Source organism: Pleurodeles waltl, chromosome 7 (assembly GCF_031143425.1).
Source record: "Pleurodeles waltl isolate 20211129_DDA chromosome 7, aPleWal1.hap1.20221129, whole genome shotgun sequence".
NCBI classification, from domain to species: Eukaryota; Metazoa; Chordata; class Amphibia; order Caudata; family Salamandridae; genus Pleurodeles; species Pleurodeles waltl.
Genome location: NC_090446.1, coordinates 871,367,882 through 871,389,390, shown reverse-complemented (window position 1 = coordinate 871,389,390; position 21,509 = coordinate 871,367,882). Strand labels below are relative to the sequence as shown.

General features: G+C 44.6%; 1 protein-coding gene across 1 annotated transcript in view; it reads left to right on the top strand.

Annotated features, from left to right (window-relative positions):
• Positions 1 to 21,509, top strand: part of DIAPH1 (diaphanous related formin 1) — a 978,623-nt gene that overhangs the window by 772,673 nt on the left and 184,441 nt on the right. The window contains exon 23 of the mRNA XM_069199475.1: positions 13,248 to 13,372. Within this exon, the coding sequence (XP_069055576.1) occupies positions 13,248 to 13,372 (125 nt within the window). The remainder of the gene's footprint in view (positions 1 to 13,247; positions 13,373 to 21,509) is intronic.

Genomic DNA, 21,509 nt, shown 5'->3' with positions numbered 1-21,509 from the left:
GGATGGAGGGCAGGGTTCTGCATCCCAACCTACCCTCTCTGAGCTTGACAGCATGGCTCCTGAATTCCTGCAATATGGGCACCTAGGGCTCTCGCAGGAGTGCATGAACATCTTGAGAGAGTCCAAACGACCTTCCACACGACGTTCTTACGCTTTTAAGTGGAAGAGATTCTACATATGGTGCTGTCAACAAGGTCAGAATCCCATACGGGCTCAGGAGGATGTCATACTGTCTTACTTACTTCATCTGGCAAAGTCCGGTCTGCAGGTATCATCTATTAAGGTACATTTGTCTGCCATTACAGCCTATCGTAAGTCACCTTCTCAGGAATCCTTCTTTACGAAACCAGTAGTCAAGGATTTCTTAGATGGTTTGAAAAAAGTTTTTCCGCCCATTCGGAGACCCTCTCCTCCATGGGAACTGAACATAGTATTGTCAAAACTTATGGGCCCTCCTTTCGAACCTATACACAAAGCCTCTTTGTAACACCTTACGTGGAAAACGGCTTTTTTGGTGGCCATTACTTCCGCGAGGAGGGTCAGTGAAATTCAGGCTTTGTCTTCCAAAGAACCGTACACAGTTTTTCACGACAATAGAGTGGTTCTGCGGACTCACCCATCTTTTCTACCGAAGGTGGTGTCAGAATTCCACATCAATCAGACTATCTCTTTACCGACTTTCTTTCCCAATCCGGAGACTTCGGCGGAGAAAGCATTGCACTCCTTAGATTTGAAAAGAGTGCTGAAATTTTATTTGGATAAAACAAAATCGATTAGACATTCCAACCACTTGTTTGTAAATTATGGTCATTTGAGGACAGGAGAGGCAGCATCTAAACGAACGATATCAAGATGGATAGTTTCTTGTATTGTTAATGCTTACCAGTTGGCTAACAAACTACTACTATCTAGGCCTAAAGCGCATTCCACAAGGGGAAAAGCGGCTACTGCTGCCCTCCTTAACAATGTTCCAATATCTGAGATTTGTAAGGCTGCTACATGGAAGTCTGTACATACATTTACTAGACATTACGGTTTGCAAGAGCAGATGCCCAAGTGGGGCAAGCCTCTCTGAGAAATTTATTTGCATGATACATGTATATATTCCTGCACTTCTATTAGACAGTCCGCAGAGTTTAGGGATGGGCTTGCTAATCTATTCAATGTTTATGACTATTGATGAGGATCCCCTGGAAGAGAAGGATAAGTTACTTACCTGTAAATCCTAGTTCTCTTCCAGGGGTATTTTCATCAAAGTCATAAACAACCCACCCTCCTCCCCGGACGCACGTCTCCTAGAAGTGCAGGACAGACTGTTTTTCGAATCAGTTTCACAGATTGTCACCGTAAAAAAGTACTGACCTAACTGTGAACCAACTGTCACCTTTCCTTCACCCCTACGCATGGTGGGATACTGGAGGTGCTCAGGGTCTTAAAGGCACGGTGCCAAAGTTTTTATGGTTCTCCTGTGTTAACCTGCATGCAGCCTATTGGCTAAGAATGCTCCATTGTTTTTCAATGTTTTTTTTTCTCTTTTTTCTCTAGATATTGCTGCTGCTTATTTCCCTAAGCCCAGTTTTGGGGGCTTGGGTAGATATTTATTCTCTTTTGTAATTTTATAATGATTAAAAAAAAAAAAAAAAAAAAAAACTTCATAGAAATAAAGCATTTTAGCTTGTTTATGATTATAGCCTGCATTGCTGTTTTACACATGTATATATGAGTTTAGTATGAAAGATATGTCTACTAAAAATGCTATATATATATTTTTCGTGCATATTTCATACTTTATAGGTATATATTTTATATATGCTCCGGGGTCCCCGCACAAGGGCGGGAATATTCAATGTTTATGACTTTGATGAGGATACCCCTGGAAGAGAACTAGGATTTACAGGTAAGTAACTTATCCATACTGCTTTTACGCTGTCCTTCGTAACTGATATTTTGAATATCTAATAATTATTGCTGAACATTAATGTACATATAAACTGGATATGCATCTTAACAGATCTGTAAATGTCATGTGTTGAGCATGTATCAGTATTTCTCCTGCTTCTTTTCAGAAGCTCATGGTATGATAAATGTGCATCCAGTTTAGAAAACAATGATGAAAACTCTAAATTAGACTGGTGTTATCAGACGTTTGCATAGGCACTTGTGATTTTTGATATTTAAATGAAACATCACAGAGGCGTTTATGAAGGGTAAATATAACATAAGCACGGTATTCCGGGTCAGTTGCAATCTCTGAATCATATCAGAAGGTAAGCACCAGCATAGTCACCTATTAATAGAATTGCCGCTCCCACCACCAGAGCATGCTGATGTTGACAGATGAAATGAAGAATATTTTCCAGCAGCCTCATCTGCTGAAAACAGAAGAGGTTGCAGAGCTCTCATGTTCCACCAGACAGCAACGTATCAAAGCAAAAGCCAGGGTTATTAACCTTGGGGACCTACCCATCGCACTGAGCCAAAAGGTTTGGTTTTTACAACCTCTTGTCGTCCACAATCCTACACTTGTCTTGTAGGCATTGAGCTTCAGTAAGTTACTAGTGAGACACCAAAATCCTGGATAGGGAAGAGAGGAATGTGTGATGGAAGAAGGTCAAAGCACAAGCTAAGTTGAATGTCATCTGCTTAAGAAAGGAAATCCACACTGATAGATTTAATAAATGCTCCAGCAGCTTGATTTAGGAAGAGAAGAACCAGTGGCATGCCAATATCTGGTTCTTAGTAGGAAAAAAAGTGAGAAAAATTAGGATAGGGCCAACTCATGTAGGCTTACTGCTACCAGATTGTGAATTAAAATGGAGAGATCCGTGGTATGAACTATGGATTGATGGTTTACCACATGGAGAGACAAAGCTCACTCCATGGTAGTTAGCAATAGATAACTAACATTCCAAACTGGACCTTATTTGGGAAAACACAGGAACTTCGCAAAAGATCTGCAATAACAACACTTCTCAGCGAGGCCGCTTAGCTTGTTATGAATTACCACCACCACTTTATATCAGGTCTGCTATATTTTTAACTAAGCACTATAAACACTTCTCTGAAGGGTTGCTATACTTACTAATGCCTACTTCCCCTCCCGGGGTATAGGCCATTATCCAGGACTCTCCGGCCATTTCTGTTCTGGGTTTTTCTTTCAGTCTGACTCCAGGTGTAACTTATCTCCTCTCAGTCAGCATCAAGGCCTCAGCACCAGCAGATTCTTGGCCTTCCTCTTTTTCTTTTCCATTGAGGGTTCCAGATCAGGGCTTGCCTCTTGGTGGTTGAATACTGAATGGTTAGCATACTTGTCATTAAATAGTACTGGCAGTTCTCAGAAAGGTTGACAAATCTCCATTAAGCAATGCAGCACTTGCCTAAAGGAGCATTAAAGGTGCTTAGCAGCAAGACACTTCTTGGAGCAGTCACAGCACATCTCTGCAGAACTGTCTTTAATGACACATTGCAGGCACTTATTAGCAGGCCCTGCCATACTTTCAACAGGAGAGTATTGATACTTATCTGACACTGACTCTTTTCAGCTGGGCAGTTCTACCTCCAACAGGACAGTGTACCTCTTCCAAGAAAGCCACTGGGGAATTGTTTGACCACTTCTCCTGAGGGGATCTCAAACATTTGTCAGGAGATTATTGCGATCTCTCAAGAGGGCTGATATTCTTTTCAGTAGTGTTGGCATTTTTTCACAGGTAAATATGTCTCTCATAATTGTAAAGTCCTGCATTGGGCAATTCCTTAGAGACTCTATGCTTCGATTTGCCCCTAAGCTGAGAGTTGGCTATATTTCTGCAGTGAGCAACTAAAATGGATAAAGAGCAGGTGCCTAGTTAAGTTTGTCCATGTCATGTTATGCTTCATGTATCTCTTTTCCTGGATAGAGAAGTGCTTAATAGTCAGCCTAAACTTGCCAGCCACTGCAGGTCTTACTATTTCTTTTGGATATACATTGGATGTGTTGGTGTTTTTGTCTATTGCAGCAGTCATTTTGGGAATTTGTATACCTCTACTCAGAAAAGTAAGAAATAAAAGGTGCTTCTTCACCATTCGATAACTGATTTTAGGTGCCATATTTGACTACTTCTAATATACAGAAGTTGTACATTTTATGAGTCTAGTGCCTTCTCACTAGAGCGTACTTTCAAAAGACACCGCCAGTGTATACCAGAGACCAGGGCTGTGTAGAAGGGGGAGCTCCAATTAAATTTGTTTTCTATGGTTTTATGAAATTAAGATTTCAGGAACACCCTTTGTAATCATATCAGTTTTTATTCTATCAGTCAGACTTCTTACAGCTAAAGCTCTTCTTTGGATAAAATTAAGAATAATAGTAATAGAGATACAGGTGGAGCATAGAATGTGGTGAGGGGGTATGGGGAGAGGGAGATAGTGAAAGAAGGAGAAGGAGTGAGACATAGAAGTGACAGAGTAGAGGTGCTAGGGAAAAACAGAGGTAAAGAAAACACAAGAAGAGAAAACTAGTGAGGGATAAATTGATAGTTGGGATAGTAAAGGTTAAGAGATATTGCAAAGGACTAACGGAGAAAGAGATTAGATATAAGAAAGAGAACAATAGAAAGCAGACAATGTGCCTAAAATGGACTAATTAAAAGAAAAGAGAGCAAGTGAAAGGTGAATTGCAGGATGTGTAAGCTGTGAATGAGATGTAGAAGCATAGTATGACTGAGAGAGTTTGTGAAAGGATGGGAAAAAGTTTACAATGCAGTAAAAACTAGTGAGGTGGGGAGGACATGAGAGAGTGAAAGGGAAAGAAGCATCTACAGAGAAAAGCAGAGAGAGGTAGAGCAGCCAAGGAAGAAAGAGGCATAATGGACAGACTTTAAGAAGAAAGTTGATAGAGAAATAAGAGTAAGATTAAAGAAGCAAAATGAGATTGCGAGAGAGCATTTGAAGATAAGATGTGAGAGTCTTCGGGCTGAATTGAAAGTTTTATTAGGTTTTGAGCAATGTTGGTGACCCAATGCACTTTCAAATGAAACAAAACACTCAATTTTTTAAAATGGTTATAGGCTGCTGCTGCCCAAAAATACCCTTGCAAAGAAATGCATAAAGTTCTATTAGGGTATGACCAATTTCACCTTTGCGACAGTGATTTCTGGCAATTCTCTCAACAATGGCACTCCACCTTCCCACGTTACTTGTTAGTATGATGGCAGTCTTGCTATTAGGAGTTGATAATGTTACTGAAAAGTGTACCTGATATATTGAGAAGTGGTGGTTCTTTTACAGAGGTGATATAATGGATTTCTAATTTGGATTACAACTTGGCAGCCAATCAAACTACCTCATACCATGACATTTGACAATGGCCTATGTAGCCCTCATCTGTCTTTCTGCAAGTCCATTTTTTATATTACCAGAATAGGTGGCAGGACTGCCCTCATTCCTTCTACATTCAACATGCAGAAATATGTGTCTGCACATGCAAAGTTAAAAGCCTGATGGGTAACACCTTGAGGGGGGAAGTTAGATACTTTTCTAAATAAAAGGCGGCATGCAAGCAGGAATTAGATGATGCAGAGAGACTAGTATAGAGCAAGAGCTTTGATCATAACTGTGAGTTCAGTACTCAAGAACAGAGTCCTGGGGTGGGTTTTCCCCCTAGCCAACTCATGTTCTTTTGTTTGAGATAGAAATAATATTCCCATCCAAGCTGCATGCACCCAGCCTCTTGCAGTCACCTACCCACAACCATGTTTACCTGTTTTGTTGCTTACTGTCCAAGGAAGATATATTTTACACCCTCTTAAACACAACAATTTTGTGACTTTGATGGGGCTTGCCTATGTGATGACAAAGGCCCTGATTTAGTGTTTGTCACAAAAGTGACAGCGATCCTGTCTAATTGCAAGTCCCCCTTTTCAAAAATAGCCTGACATGTTAAAGCGAGACTTCAGTCTTTACTAATGTGGCCAGAGCTCCCCAGACTACCAAAGGCAAAGTTTAGGTCATCAGACCATGATGATTTGCAGCTGCAGAAATTCCTACAGGCACAGGTTAAAATGATCTAAAATGGATTTTGAATAAGAAATGCTAGAAACCTATCAAACATTGCACTAGAAAACAGTAGGTATGTAAACCTGCAGGTCAACCGAATTCTCACACATAATTTCAACCGTTTTGCATTGTGCATAAAGATAGTGGTCAATTCTGCTTCATAATGTGCCCTTTTTTGAAAATACTATTTACTTGAGTAGGGTAACACCAATAATTCATAGTATGTTTTAAGGCCTATACGTATTGCCCCATTCTCTCCACCAATATAAGTGAATGAATACACCCAAGGACCCCTCTTTTCAGTCTGGTCAATACTGGGGCCATGCCCCCCTGAACATACACTCCTGGCTAAGGGCATGGCTGTAGATTCACATAAGCCTACTCTCCTCCCCAGTTGCCTGTGGGTGATGCAGATACATTCCTTCTCTTAATTAACCGTAATACTTTGCCTTGCATGGTCATCTTTGCTGCATGTTTATGCTCCAACTCCAGTCTCGCCCTCTGTGTGGGGAAAAAACAATCTAACAATGCAGCTGATGCCCATGCTTATTACTACTAATAAGTGAAGTCACTAGATCCCATGACTCGAAAAGACTTCTTAGAAGTACATGTCGTAGACAAACACTAAATGGTGGAAGAATGCACACTGGGGGAAAGTGCCACTTTTCACATGGTCACCCCCCACTTTTTGCCTAGTTTCTGGTGTAATTTTGACTGAAAGTGCACTAGGTCCCTGCTAATCAGGACCCCAGTGCCAGATCTCTTTTCCCAAGACTGCACAGTTGTTTTACACAAATGGCAAACTCTTTAGCTACCACTGCAAGTCCCTAGTAAATGACACCCCTGGTACATATGGCCTGCGGTACTAAGGAAAGTTTCTGAGAACTGTAACAGCAATTATGCCAACCTCAAGGACCTCTTACCAAACTCACACAAGTGCCGCCATTGTAGACTCCGTGTGTTGGTGTAGGCTAAATTGAGAACACATCCTGTCACTCACCCCTGTGTGCCTGGTCCCCTAACACTGCATGTGCAAGGTGAAAGTCACCCCTAAGGCAAGGTGCATCCACGCACATGTGACGAAATATATGCATGAGCAGATATGCTCCTGCTTTGTCTGTCGATTCTGAGACATAGTATGTGCCCAGGCAAGCCATTTTAAATGCATGTGCTGGACCCCGGGTATTCCGAGTTCCTCAGCTACATGATGGCTTCTGAATGTTGGGATGTTTGGTATCAAACATCTCAGAATAATAAATTCTCACTTACCCCAGTGATAGAATTATTAATAAAGGCTCACCGAGGGCACCTTAGAGGTTCCCCCTGAAAACATATCAACTACTAGTGTGTTGACTGACTGGTCCTGACCATTTCAGCCACCACAGACTTGTTTCTGGCCCTCCAAGGTGAGAGTCAGTGCTCTCGAGGGCCTGAGACAAAGGCCTGCACTGGGCAGAGGTGTGACCACCTCTCCCAGGCAGGATGGACATTCCAGGACGGGGAGCTTCAAAGGCCATGCCAGTCGCCTTCGTAATGTGACCCAGGTCTCTTCAGATGGCGTAGATGACCAACCCCAGCCCCCCCCAGTGGAATTGGTCATAAGAAGGGTGTAGTCACCCTAAAGGTGGTCAGCCCATTGGCTACTGCCTGGCACTCTCTGTAACACCGCTAAATTGAGTATTTTGGTGGCACTCCTGAAACCTAGAACTCAGATTTTGACAACCTAAGAAGACCCAGACAAAAAGGAGTTGCACCCACAGAAGAGGAAAAGAAGCAGCAGCTGACTTGGAACCAGCCCCTCTGGCCTGCCTGCTGACCTCGAAGGATCCCGCACAAGAAGCCAACTCATCCAGCCTTCAGTAAAGGCTTAAGTCTCCCATGGGCAGCAGACTTGCCCTGCAAGAAGAAACTCCAAAGAAAAGACTCTGCAACTGTTGGACCTCGGAAATCTGGTACCAGAAGTGATCACTGCACCCAATATGCATGACCTGAGGTGAATCCAACCAACAGTGTCATCCCGGGCCAGCAACTGCCCAGAGACCAAGTCCAGTGTTGTCTGACCCAATTCAGTCTCCCGAGACACCTGCAGCATCTGCACGGAGGCCCCCTCCCCTACAGACTTGTGGAGAGAGAAAATCCGACTTCTCCAGCAACCACTGCACCTGTGACCCTTGACCCCAGCTGAGATGGGTCATCGGTCCCAATGACGTCCCCTCCTAAGAGCTAGGTGCACCCATGTTCTGAAGCGCCCCCAGTCTACTACCTACCCGCTTGTTGTCCTTGACTGGCTTCCTAGCCAGAGCCTGCAGTCTGTCTTCAGGATGACCAAACTCTCCTAGGAAACAATTGGGCACCTGACGCCTGCACCCCGCTGCCCCATTGCTGCCTGGTGGGACCTGTTGGTGGTGTTCTGATCGATGCCCAGTCCTTAACTTTCTGAGATTGGCTCCTTAAGTCTTGGTTAACCCTATGTTTGCTGACATTACATTCCACCATAGGATAACATTGAACATTGAGACATCTCTGAAAAATTGCAATATTGTCTATTTCTGAACCTGCAAAGTATTTATGCTTAAAATTCTACGTACCTGATTACGAAGTTCTTGGGTTTGAAACCTATATAAAAATAAATTGTATTTTTCCAAATTGGTCTGAGATTTATTCTTTGAGTCTGTGTCTCATTTATTGCCTTTATGAGAACAACAAATGCTTAGCACTACCCTCTGACAAGCCTAACTGCTCACCCACACTACCACAAATAGAGCATTAGTCCTATCTACTTTTGCCTTTGCAATACCAATTATGGATCCTCTGGATTCTCTGCACAGTGTACTTCATTTTAGTGCACTATATACAGAGCCAGCTTCCTACACACACCATATGAATCTATAGCACAACATGCCATGAACAGATGCATACTGTGTAAGTACCATTTTACTTCTCAGATCATTTACGACTTTTCCCCCCCAAAAAAGTGGCTAAATCGGTGAATAATTTCAAATAATGCAGTTGTTTCCTTGCAAATGCAGTTCTGTAGTCTTCAGACGTTAGGCATGTCCTTTAAATCTATACTAACAAAACTAAGATTTTGACAACTAGTGTCCAACTTTTCATTCAATATTGTGAGAGCTGCTTTCGAAAACAACTGTACTAAGTGGATAGTGGCTTCCATCATTCACAACTCGGTATAACCAAAACATGTAACAAAACCTACGAATTCTAGGCTATAGGAAATCTGAAACAATGGCAAGTTGGAAGTTTGTTGATACCTTAAGATACCTTAGGAAAGCATTACTACATGTATGTCAGTGCTGCATAACATACAGATAAAGCCTCAGCCTGGGTCATGCTCTCTCGGGCTGTTGCAGATAGGAGACCTACATTGAAGTTCAGCATCTGTTGTGGACTTGACACGACTGACTCACTGGGCATAGCGGTTTTGTCGATGGTGGCCTTGAGGCGCCATGCCTAGTTAAGGACGACTGACTTTTTGGGTGATGTCCTGTCATCCCTGATGAACATGCCCTTTGATGGCTCCCATCTCTTCAGATACGAGGCGGATTCTGCACTGGACTGCTTCAAGGCCAGGTCCTTGGGACTTTCCATGGCCCCATGTCACCCACAAACTGCCTTTCGCTCCTTACGTGGCTACAAAAGGGGCTTCTAGCCACACCATTACTCTCCCAGCCACCGTGCCGTGCTCACTCTACAGCCCCCGTGTAGCCAAGACCACAGTACCCACAGACATCGGGTATCTGTCAACTAGCATTTGAGTCAATGCTCCACTTCCCTGGGAGCTGCAGCCTCCAAACCCGTCTACATACCTTCATGGGCATCCAGTTGGCGGCAGGATTCACCCTGACCTGCCCCACTGGTACTCCATAAAATCGGACAGGTCGTTTTTGCAGATCAATCAAAGGGACTACTCCCTCCCCTTTGTTACCACTCCCGTCCCCATTAAACCATCTGATGACAGGCTGAGTGAGGATCATCTCTCTCTTCTCTGCCAGGAAGTCGCAACTCTTGGCCAGGGGTGCCTAGAGAGTGTTCTGCCTCCAGAAGTGGGTTGTGATTGTTATTCCCCGCTACTTTCTGGTGCAGAAAAAGGACGGAGACCTTCATCCTATCCTAGAACTATGACCCCTCAATACTTACTCAAGAAGAAGGTCAAAATGTTCAAGTTCTCAAATCCTGTCTGCCTGGATCCACAAGACTTTATGGTTGCATTTGACTTGCAGGACACACATTTCCACATTCCCATCCTTCCTGCACACAGGCATTACCTGAGGATCATAGTAGACCATGACCATTTTCAGTTTACTGTGCTCCCCTTTGGCCTCACCAGCGCCCTTCTTGTGTCAAAGTGATAGCGGTGGTGCAGCTTATCTATGGACCTCAGGGGTGTCAGTCTTCCCTAATCCTGATGACTGTTGAAGGCGGGCTTGCCCCAGGCTGTTGTCTCCCACCTCCAGACTACGGTGGACCTCTGCATTTGCTGGGGTTCACTATAAACATGCAAAGTCACACCTGACTCCCTCAGGGATGCTCCCTTTCATCAGAGCTGTTTTGGACAAAGTGCAGTTTTGGGGTTTATCCTCCCAAAAGGTGAGTCCAGCATATTCAGGCTATGATACTGATGTTTTAGCCTCTATCCTGGATTTCGGCCTCCTGCATCCTACTGGCAACACATGCAAGATGCCACATGCGGGCTCTGCAGTGTGACCTGAAGATTCAGTGGGCACAACATCAGGGGAATCACTCCGACATGATCCAAATCTTAGAGGGAACTGCAAAAGACTTGCACTAGTGGCTAACGAACCATGATTGGGTTAGCGACAGACCCCTCGCCATTCCCCAGCCTGATCTGACATGGGATGGGGCGGCCATCTTGGAGATGTGCAGATCAGAGGAAATAGTCTCAGACAGAATCCGGAATCCATATCAACCTGTTGGAGCTCAGTGCGATCCAACTGGCATTGAAAGCCATTCTACCCTCCATGAAGGGGAGACTAGTGCAGGTGTTTATGGACAACACCACTGCCATGTGGTACTGCACCAGGCTGGGGGGAGTGGGGTTGTAAAGTCATTCTCAAGAGCCACTGCACCGCTGGACATGGCTGGAACATTAGGGCATATCCCTGATGGTTCAAAACCTGGCAGATTCTCTGAATGCCTGGGCAGGCGAACTCAGCCGAAGATGCCAAGTGTATCATGAATGACATCTCCATTCAGAGGTGGTGCAATTTCTTTCAGCAGTAAGGAGAACCTTGGTTAGATATGTTTGCTGCCGCCGAGAACGTGTAATGGCAACAGTTTTGCACACTGGAGTTTTCAAGGCGACACTTGCTCAGTTATGCTTTTCATCCAAAGTGAAGCTCAGGCCTCTTGAATGCCTTTCCACCCATACCACTCCTGCCCAGAATTCTCAAGAAGATCAGTAACAAATGACAGGGCCCAAGTAATCCTTGTGGCTCCGGACTGGGCACAGAGAGTCTGGTATCCCGAGCTTCTGAGCATGGCCCTTGATCCTCCAATCAGGCTGCCCCTTTGGGAGGATCTTCTGTCAGAGCAGTAGTGGAGGGTCCTCAACCCAAATAGTCCAGTCTCTGCCTTCTTGCATGGAGATTGAGCGGCAGCAGTTGACAGCTTTCAACCTTTCTCCCATAGTCTGTGATGTCATCTTGGCGGCCCTCCACTAAGATGGCATACACCTGCTGATGGAAAGAATTTGTGGCATGAAATGCAGTAAAACACGTTGATACCCTTTCTGACCCCCCTTTCTCAGGTTCTCCTTTTCATACTTTCAGTTCCCCAGCAGGACTCTACCATGGGCACTCTAAAGGGCTACCTTTCTGCTATCTCTTCTTTTCTGTGGTTGCCTGACCATTCATCTCTTTTCAAGTTCCAAAGGGTTTTGTTCATCTTTTTTCCTCCTTCCCCAGTTATCATGCCTCATTAGACCTTAATCTCGTGCTAACGTTCTTGATGTGTGCTCCTTTTGAGCCTCTCCATAATTGTCCTCTCTGGCTCCTTACAATCAAAACAGCCTTCCTTGTGGCGATTACATGCGCCCAAAGAGTCAGTGAGCTTCAGGCTTTGTCATCTAAGTCTCTGCACCATCTATCCTGATAAATTGGTGCCTCGCACAAAAGCTGTCTTTCTTCCAGAAGTGGTCACTCCATTTCACATAGACCAATCCATCACCCTGCCTACTTTTTATGCTCCTCTGCATCCTTCTAAAGAAGAGCAGTGACTCCAGTGCCTGAATCCAAAAAGAGTGTTGTTGTTCTACCTTGATTGAACAAGAGAGTTCTGTATGGACGGTCAACTCTTAGTGGGGTATGTTGGAGCACCGCGCTTCTGGCGTGGAAAACCTTTAAAAGAAACTGACATCAGTGCATAGGGTGGTGCCTATATAGGCGTCAGTTGTATTTTCCGGCACAGCTGACACACATGGAGCCAAACAACACCCCCTACCTGTGTGCATGGGTACTGCTCACAAAAAATCTTCTGGATCCTGTCTGACCCCTGGGGAAATTCTAAGGTAAGGAATCTGCGGCTAGTTATCGTCTCCACCTTACCAAAGGTAAGTTGCCTGTAACTGTGATTCCCTAGTGCTGGTATACTTTGTAGATTAGTATATGACCTACGAAGGTGGCTAAAGATGGACTTTCAATTACCTGAAATGGCCACCTTTGTGCTTTGGCAATAGGGGAGGATACTGAGTACTGATCCAGGCATTGGCCATTGGAAAAAAATCATGTTTACATTGAACTTTAAAGCATACTAAAGTTACCCCATTGAAACCATATTTTTGGCCTGAATGTGTGAGATATTCTAAGCATGTGAACCTATGAACATATGGATGCTGAATAATGATTTGAACACAAGACCTAAATAACAATTTTATAAAGAACAGAACTATGAAAACTGTTTATACAGTACTTTATTCCATTTTTTAGCATAATGATGATACAGTTAGCAAATCAGTTTCTATGACGCTGTGCTTTTCAAATGGTTTCATTAACAAAGAGAAATCCTTGCAGCAGTGTTTCAGAGTGATCAGATAAGCAACATGCTTTGTCCTTTTTTTTAATGCATTTTAGGTCAGAACTTTGTAAACATTTAAATTATAATCTTTTTTACTTTAATCAACTCGTATTCTACTTAACTGTAATAGTTTGTTGTTTCCTCATCTACCTTCTTCTTCTTAGTTTCTGCAGAGACTTTACAGAAAAATCTCGATCAAATGAAGAAGCAGATTGCTGATGTAGAGAAGGATATTGATAACTTCCCTCCGTCCAGTGATGAAAAGGATAAGTTTGTGGAGAAAATGTCAATATCCTTTGCCTATGAAGAGTAATAAGTGGAATGAGCATATGCATGTGTATTCATATTGCGAACATCTTACCAGAAAGAAGTTCGGTATTGTACATAACAGTGGTTCATAGAAAGTTTGAGGGTGCAATAGGTTCAAAGCTGCAGCAGAGCTGATGTTTCCAGATTCCTGGAAGGCCAAGTGGGTTAGGTGTCAGCAGAGCTGCTGTTTCCAGGAAGGCCAACTTCTGGGTAACCAAGAGTGGGTTAAAAAGTGGGAAGGAAAGGCAGGAAATTGCATGTTGGTTGGGTGTTGCTTGAACAGCAAGGCCTTGGGTTCTTTTCAGAAGTGAAGGATTGATGGAGCCTTGTACATCTTAAAATATTAATGCTCTGAAAGTTTTCTCTGTGCAGTGACCAGCATCTGTGCATTATTGTGACGGCAGCTGATCATTGAGGAATAATGATTGTATTGTAATATCCTTTTTTATATTCAAATCGTATTTAAGTCTTCTCTTGGATTTGCTGCAGCTTTCTGGATGGTCTGGAGTCGGTAAAGGTGATGGTTGGAGATCCCAGCTTACAATGCATTTCTGAAGTCTAATCTGCTTGTGATGAGGGCTTGTGTGATGGTGCACTTGGTGGTTCTGGGGCAGCCGTTCGAAAATCTTGTGGAGAATGTGGAAGCAGGAGAAGCTGACCCTGTTGACCTGTTCTATCATGTTGAGCTTGCAATCCAGAATGATTCCCAGGTTTCTAGAGTGATTTGTGGCATGCGTGTGGGTCGATGTTCTTCTGGCCCCTAGCTGGAGTCCCATGGAGAGTTCTTGTTCCCGAAGATCATCACTTACATCTTGTTGGAGTTGAGTTTCAGACAGTTAGATCTCATCCCATCTGCTACGTTGATCATGCAGTTGGAGAAATTGGTTATGGTGGTGTGGCTTATTGGTCAGAGAAAGTATGAGCTCAGTGTCATCAGTGTAGGATATGATGGAGATGTCTTATGACCTGATGATGTTAGCGAGCGGAGTCATGTAGATGTTGATCAGGGTTGGGCTGAGTGATGAACCCTAGGGTACTCTGCAGATAAGATGCTTGGGTTCAGATGTGTAAGGTGGTAGTTCAACTCAGTATGTTCTTCCTCTGAGGAAGGTGCTTATCCAGTTGAGGGCCAGACCGTGGATGTCTTTGTCGTGCAGTCTTCTGCTGAGTGTGTTGTGGGGAACAGTTTCAAAGGTAGTGAAATGGTAAAGTAGGATGAGAGATGAGGTTGCTCCATGCCCAGTATTATGCGCATGTCACCTGTGGCTTCATGAGTGCTGTTTCTGTGTTGTGGTTGTGCTGGAAACATGACTGGGTGTGGTCCAGAAGGTCATGGCGTTTGGGTGGTTGATGAGTTGTTTGTTGGTGGCCTTCTTCATCACTTTGGCTATGTATGGGAGCAGAGAATTGGATCGGACGCTGCTCAGTTTCCTGTCAGCCAATGTTTTTTTGAGGAGGGCGTTGACTCCTGCATGTGTCCACTCTTCTGGGAAGGTGGCGGAATTGATGGAGGTGATGATGTGGGTGAGGATGTTGCTGATTGGTGGCCCTCTCTTGTAGATGTGGTGGGAGCATCAGTCTGTTGCGGTCGCTGGGTGTTCTGTTTTCATGATCACTGTGATGTCTTCTTTGGAGAGTGTTTTCTTTTGAGACAGGAGTTTGTTTTGGTTGATCGTGGTCAGGTTTGCGATGAGATATTAGTGGTCTGATTGTTGTTCTAAGTTGCTATGTAGCCTTTCTATTTTGCTGTGGAAGAGGTTAGATTTGTTTACGCAGTGTTCCTGAGATTGTGTTATGGTGATGACTGGGCCCCCGGGGTGGTGAATTCTTTTACGAACAAGCAGATCGCCTTGTAGCTGTTGAAGCTAGTCTTTATACATTCTGTTAGTGCCCTCCTTTTGATGTCTCATTGGAGTCAGTGGTATCGTCGGAGTGCAGCCTTGTAGGGGATTCGGTCATCTGCATCATGGTTGGATCTCCATATTATTTCTAATTGCTTGCAGTGGTGTTTTGATTCCTGGAAGTCATCTATGTACCAGTTGGCTTGTTTTTTGTGCTTCTTTGTTGCTTTTGATGGTCGAAATGAAGTCTTCACAGTTCTTGATCAGTTATTGTTGGAGATGTCCTTGTTGGTAGTGTTGGATTGATACAATTTAAGGGCATTGAGCTAAGTCAGTCTTTGTTACTTTTTTCCATTTCTGGCTTGGTAGGTTGATACTGGTGTGTGCGTTGACTTGTGGTGTGGTGATTTGTAAGAGTATATTCGAGTGGTCGGTTTATGTGAGCAGTGAGGCAGAGTTGTAGGTGATGCTGCTTCTGTCGGTGAAGATTGGTTCCAGAGTATGTCCTATAGGTGATGAGTGGTGTCTGTGACAAGCTGGCTGAGTTTGATGTTCAGGCTTTCAAGGAAGGCTATGGAACAGGGATCTGTAGGGATCCTTGAGGTGGTAACTGATGTTGCAGAGTATTGTGAAGTCCTTGGAATTCATTGTGAAGGGAGCGATGAAGTCTGTAATGAGGTTGCTAAAGTTAGTTAGTGGCCCATGTGTTAAATATGTGAGGGTGTCTTTCAGAGTGAAGCTGCTCTTTGTTTGTAGACAGAAGTGCATATGTGTAGGGAGATGGGTTCTGGTTACAGTACCCCTCCACTTTTTGTCCGGTTTTTAGATGCACTAGGTTCCAGCTAACCAGGTCCCCATTACTAGTGTTCCTTCCCTAAAACAAGAGACCTGTGGCCAGATGTAGGTAGACAGCAAATTGCAACTCACAATTTGCTATGCAGAAAGGTGTCTCAGACACCTTCTGCGACTCGCTATGGGGTCGCAAAGACCCACCTCATTAATATTAATGAGGTGGGTCGCAGTTTGCGACCCCATAGCGAGTCTGGGCACTCACGGGGATGGTGGCCTGCTGGAGACAGCAGACCACCATGTCCGTGACTGCTTTTAAATAAAGCTGTTTTTTTTTTTCTATCTGCAGCCCGTTTTCCTTAAAGGAAAACGAGCTGCACATAGAAAAAAATACCGAAACCTTTTGTTTCAGTTTTTTTTCAGAGTAGGCAGTGGTCCATTGGACCACTGCCTACTCTGAAAAAATACTTTTGTGATCATTCACAAAGGGGAAGGGGTCCCATGGGACCCCTTCCCGTTTGCGAATGAGTTACCATCCACTTCAAGTGGATGGTAACTGCGAGTTGATTTGCGACCGCTTTCGCGGTTGCAAATCAACTTACATCGCAGTGCGAGTCTGACACCACTTTACTCACCTGTGAGAGTCACATCTTCGCTTACCTCAGTCTCCATTGGTTAACATTGGGTGCCCTAAGCATTGTTGACACTCAGCACCCGGCTGCCTCTGTGCCACTGTGGGTGCACCCTTGGTACTGATTTGAACCTTGCCTGGTGTTGACCTAAAATCCTGAAGACTGGATTTGTAAGTTGTGTACTTATCTACAAAACTGCATTCTTGTTTTTCTCCCATTCGTTAACATTGCTAAACTGAAAAATTAAGTTGCAGTTTTGATTTTTGATACTGCAAAGTATTTATCTTTTAAAAACTGCTTACCTTACATAGAAGTACTTTGGTGCAAATCACATATAAAAGCAAATGTTATTTTTCTAAATTGGTCTCGGATTTAGTAATTGAGTGTGTCTCATTTATTACCTCTGTGGGCACAACAAATGCCTAATGCGACGCCTCGATAAGCCTAACTGCTCTCCCACACTACCACAAATAGACAATAGTCATATTTACTTTTTCCTCTGCAAGACCAATTGGGGAATCCACTGGACCCTCTGCACAGTGTTCGTTATTTTAGTGCACTATGTATAGAGACTGCTTCCTACAAATATGGTTCATGAAGGGGGTGTCGACGTCTGTAAATGTGGTGGGTTTGATGGTGTCCTTGATCACAAGTCCACCTCCTCCTGGCTTGTGAAGGCGGTCCTGGTGTGTGGACTTGTATCCCTCTGGGATGGCCACGGTGATGTCTGCTGTAGAAGCAGGGATGAGCCAGGATTCTATGAGGAAGAGGAGGTCTGACGGGCTGTTGCTGAGGAGATCCCAGATCTCAGTTTTGTGTTTGCTGAGCGAGCGGTTATTGAGAAGCATGCATGCTAATGGGTTGTTGAGGTGTTTGTTTGGCATATTGTAAGTTGCTAGCCCAAGTTGGCAGAGAAGGTATTGGTGCATGTGATTGGTGTGAATGTGCAGCTGCAGGTGAAGTGCAGTGGGTGAATGTGAAAGATCCTACAGTAGTGGGGTTTGCAGTGCAGCAGCAGTGGGTGAAACAATAGCCTAGGTCGAGTGAGTGAAAGATCGCTGCTGTATAGCAGTGGGGGCTAATAAGGGTCTGTGGCACTGGGAGAGCTCCAAGCTTGGACGGACGCAGATAGGCTTGCCCTTTGGCGTGCTAGCGGTGCGGTCGTGCAGCGGATGCCATTAAGTGGGTCCTAGAAGGGAAAGGAGCATCGGGGGAGGAGTTCCGGGGGCTGTGGGCGGTGCTAGTAGGAGCGGGAAGAAGAGCTGTGGAGGCAATGCAGGACACAGGTAAGGAGCGTGGGTGAGCAGGAGGGAAAAAAGCTCAGGAGAGGGTAAAGGGGCTGAAGGGGCCTGAAGCAGGGAAACAGCTGGAAGAGGAAACAGCACGAAAGCAGGAAGCAGGCTGAAAATTCTACAAAAAAGAAAAGTGGACGAGAGGGGAAAAAGGCACAAGGAGAAACTGCACCGAAAGAGAGAGACCAAAAGTAGACAGAGAAACTTTGTTCACAATCTGTCTTGCAAAAGGCTTGGCAGAGTGAGGTATTTCTCTTGTGGAGTCCAATTCAGGATTTCAAAACTTAACTGAAAATTATACTTTAAAATATTTTTTTTGCAGCAAAACTGTCAACATTTAATGGTAAAACTTTCAAAAACATCCAGTAGCTTTTAGGTCTTTGACAAATTTTAAACTTGAGATCCCCAGATTAATCTTAATTTGACTTAACCTACTACGTGTCAAGCAAGCATTTAAACAGATGTTCCAAATTGTAATACAGCACAAAGTTTTTCATATAATGCATCTGTGTATGCCCTCATTCAGATGAAATGAAGCAACACCCTTTATGATGGTAACAGCACAAGATTTGATCCAGCTTTATCCTTCAGCATCTGCAGTCCCTTCTACAATACAATGTGCCCCTTGGGATCAAGGAACAGTTGCAAATGCCCTGTGTACTCTGGGGCACTTTCCTTAATACATCTCCTGGTGTTTAGTGTGAGTCCTGCTCTTCCCCTAGTCTGTCAAGCCAGAGGAGGGTGGTTGACTGTTAGGGCTTTAAGGGTGAAATGCAGCCAAGTGCCAAACCCGGCTGGCTTTCCCTCAGTTGGGGGAGGTGAAATCCTCAGTTTGCCTGAAAAAGGGAACAGAGGGTTCAAAGGCTGTTTGGCCTTCTGGGTTGGAGGGAGGCATTTGCTCAGTCTTGGCAGGCTACCTCTGTCACGGTTTTCAATGGTCTTACCGTCGCAGCTGAGAGGCGTAGGGGAACGGCCCTTGTTCCGGCGGGTTCTGCTCTGGCCGAGGCAGGAGCGCCGCAGCGAGTGCCGAGCATTACAGTCCCCCCCCCCCCCCCCCCCCCCCCCTCCGAGGCCCCGGGTTTTTAATGGGAAGAGCCGAAAAAAGTGGCGGATCAAAAGAGGAGCATGGACCGAAGAGGCATCCTCCCAGGAACACTCACTCAAAGGGTATCCCTTCCAATGAATAAGGTATTGGAGGTGCCCATGGAAAATCCGAGAGTCACAGACCTCCTGAACTTCGTACTCAGGCACATTGTCAACCAACAGAGGAGGGGGACAGGGCAACTGCCTATGAAAAAGATCAGGACGGTAAGGTTTCAGTTGCGAGACATGGAATACCGGGTGGATCTTCCACGTCCGAGGTAGGCGAAGACGCACAGACACTGGGTTGATTTTCTTGAGAATTAGAAAGGGACCATAAAAGCGGGGTTTAAATTTGTTTTGGGTGAGTCGGAGAGGTAGGAATCTAGAGGAGAGCCAGTCTTTATCATGGACCTGATATGGAAGAGCCGCACAGCGTCTCCTATCTGCTATTTTCTTCATGCGGGACTTGGTGGATACAAGGTTGGAATGAATAATTCGTTGTATACCCCGTAGCTGTCGAACGTAGGAGGAGATGGCAGGAAGATTGGCGTTATCTCTCAGGGGAGTTGGGAAAGCCCTGGGATGGAAACCGTAGGAGCCATAGAAAGGAGAGACCTTAGAGGCACTGTGTAGGGAATTGTTATAGGAGAATTCTGCAAGCGGTAAGTAGGGAGCCCAATTACTTTGTGTAGCATTACAGAAGCTACGTAAGTACTGTTCGAGACCCTGATTGAGTCGTTCCGTTTGTCCATTGGTTTGAGGGTGGAACCCGGATGATAAGGCCACCTTGATTCCCAAGGTCTTACAGAATTGATTCCAGAATCGGGAGATATATTGAGGACCCCTGTCCGATATGATGACTTGGGGTAACCCATGTAGCCTGAAGATTTCTTGAATAAAGATCTGACTTAACTCCTTTGCCGTTGGTAACTTTCTTAAGGCCGTGAAGTGGGCCATCTTGGTGAAGGAGTCCACAGTTACCATTATGACGTGGTTTCCCATTGAGCAAGGTAATGCGCTCATAAAATCGGTGGATATGGTATGCCATGGGCCTGGGGGAACAGGTAATGGGCGAAGTAACCCCACAGGTCTGGTTCGGGGTGTCTTGGCTTGAGCACATGTAGGACAGGATAACACATATGCCTCAGTGTCAGCCTTGAGAGTTGGCCACCAGAAAGAGCGAAGCAAAAGATCTTGAGTAGCTTTCATTCCTCGATGACCTGCGATGGGGGAATCATGGCACATGCGTAAAGCTTCGATTTGCACTGCTTTAGTGGGTAAAAACAGGGCCTTATCATGATAATAATAGTCATGATCTGTGTGCAGCTGCGGGCGTAACTTTTTTAGTTCTGTTTCGTGTAGACGGGCATATTCGGATTTGACTTGATCTAAAAAAAAGTCTGTGCTACCCCTAAAATTTTATTGTTGTCAAATAAGTTTTGAACAGCGGAATCACCGCACCCAGGATAACGTCGGGACAGGGCATCCGCCAGGATGTTCTGAGAACCAGGGATGTAGGTGATATAGAAGTCATATTGGCTGAAGAAGAAGGCCCATCGAGCCTGCCGGCTATTTTGGCACTGAAAGTTTCTTAAGCACTGTAGGTTTCTGTGATCGGTCCGGGCTTCAAAGGGTTCCTTTGATCCCATCAAAAAGTGTCTCCATTCGGTGCACGCGACTTTTAAGGTGAGTAATTCGCGTTCTAGCACGGAATAGTTTCGCTCAGAATCAGATAGAATGTGTGATAGATAAAATACAGGGTGTTCTAGGTCATCATCGTCTTGTTTTTGTAACAAGGCAGCCCCAATGGCTCTTTCTGAGGCGTCTGTGACAACAATGAATTGTTTGCTGGTGTCTGGGTGTCGAAGAATAGGGGCTTGAATAAAGGCTTTCTTTAAATCCTGAAAGGCTGACTCTGCGCCTGGTGTCCAACCAAAACCTTTCTTTAGATGTTCCTTTTTGAGGGTTTGAGTAATGAAGCTGGTTCTCTGGGCAAAGTCTGCTATGAACTGTCGGTAGAAGTTGGCTAGTCCCAGAAAACATTGAGTCTCCTTGATGGAAGAAGGAGATGGCCAATTCAATATAGCCTGTACTTTGTCTGAGTCCATGGCAACTCCGGTTTGGTTTATACAGTATCCCAAGTATTTTACTTCTGTCTGATCAAACTCGCATTTTTCAGGCTTGCAGAACAAATGATGTTGTCGGAGTCTCTCTAAGACTTGGCGAACGTGCTTGGAATGTTCCTCTGGATGAACCGAATAGATTAGGATATCGTCAAGATACACCACCACTGTTTGTTGCAAAAGATCAGCGAAGATAGAGTCCATGAATCTTTGAAAGATGGACGGGGCATTAGTGAGTCCGAATGGCATTACTCTATATTCGTAGTGACCAAAAGGTGTTCTAAAGGCGGTCTTCCACTCATCACCTTCTCTTATTCTTAGTAGATGATAGGCTCCTCGGAGATCCAGCTTGGTGAA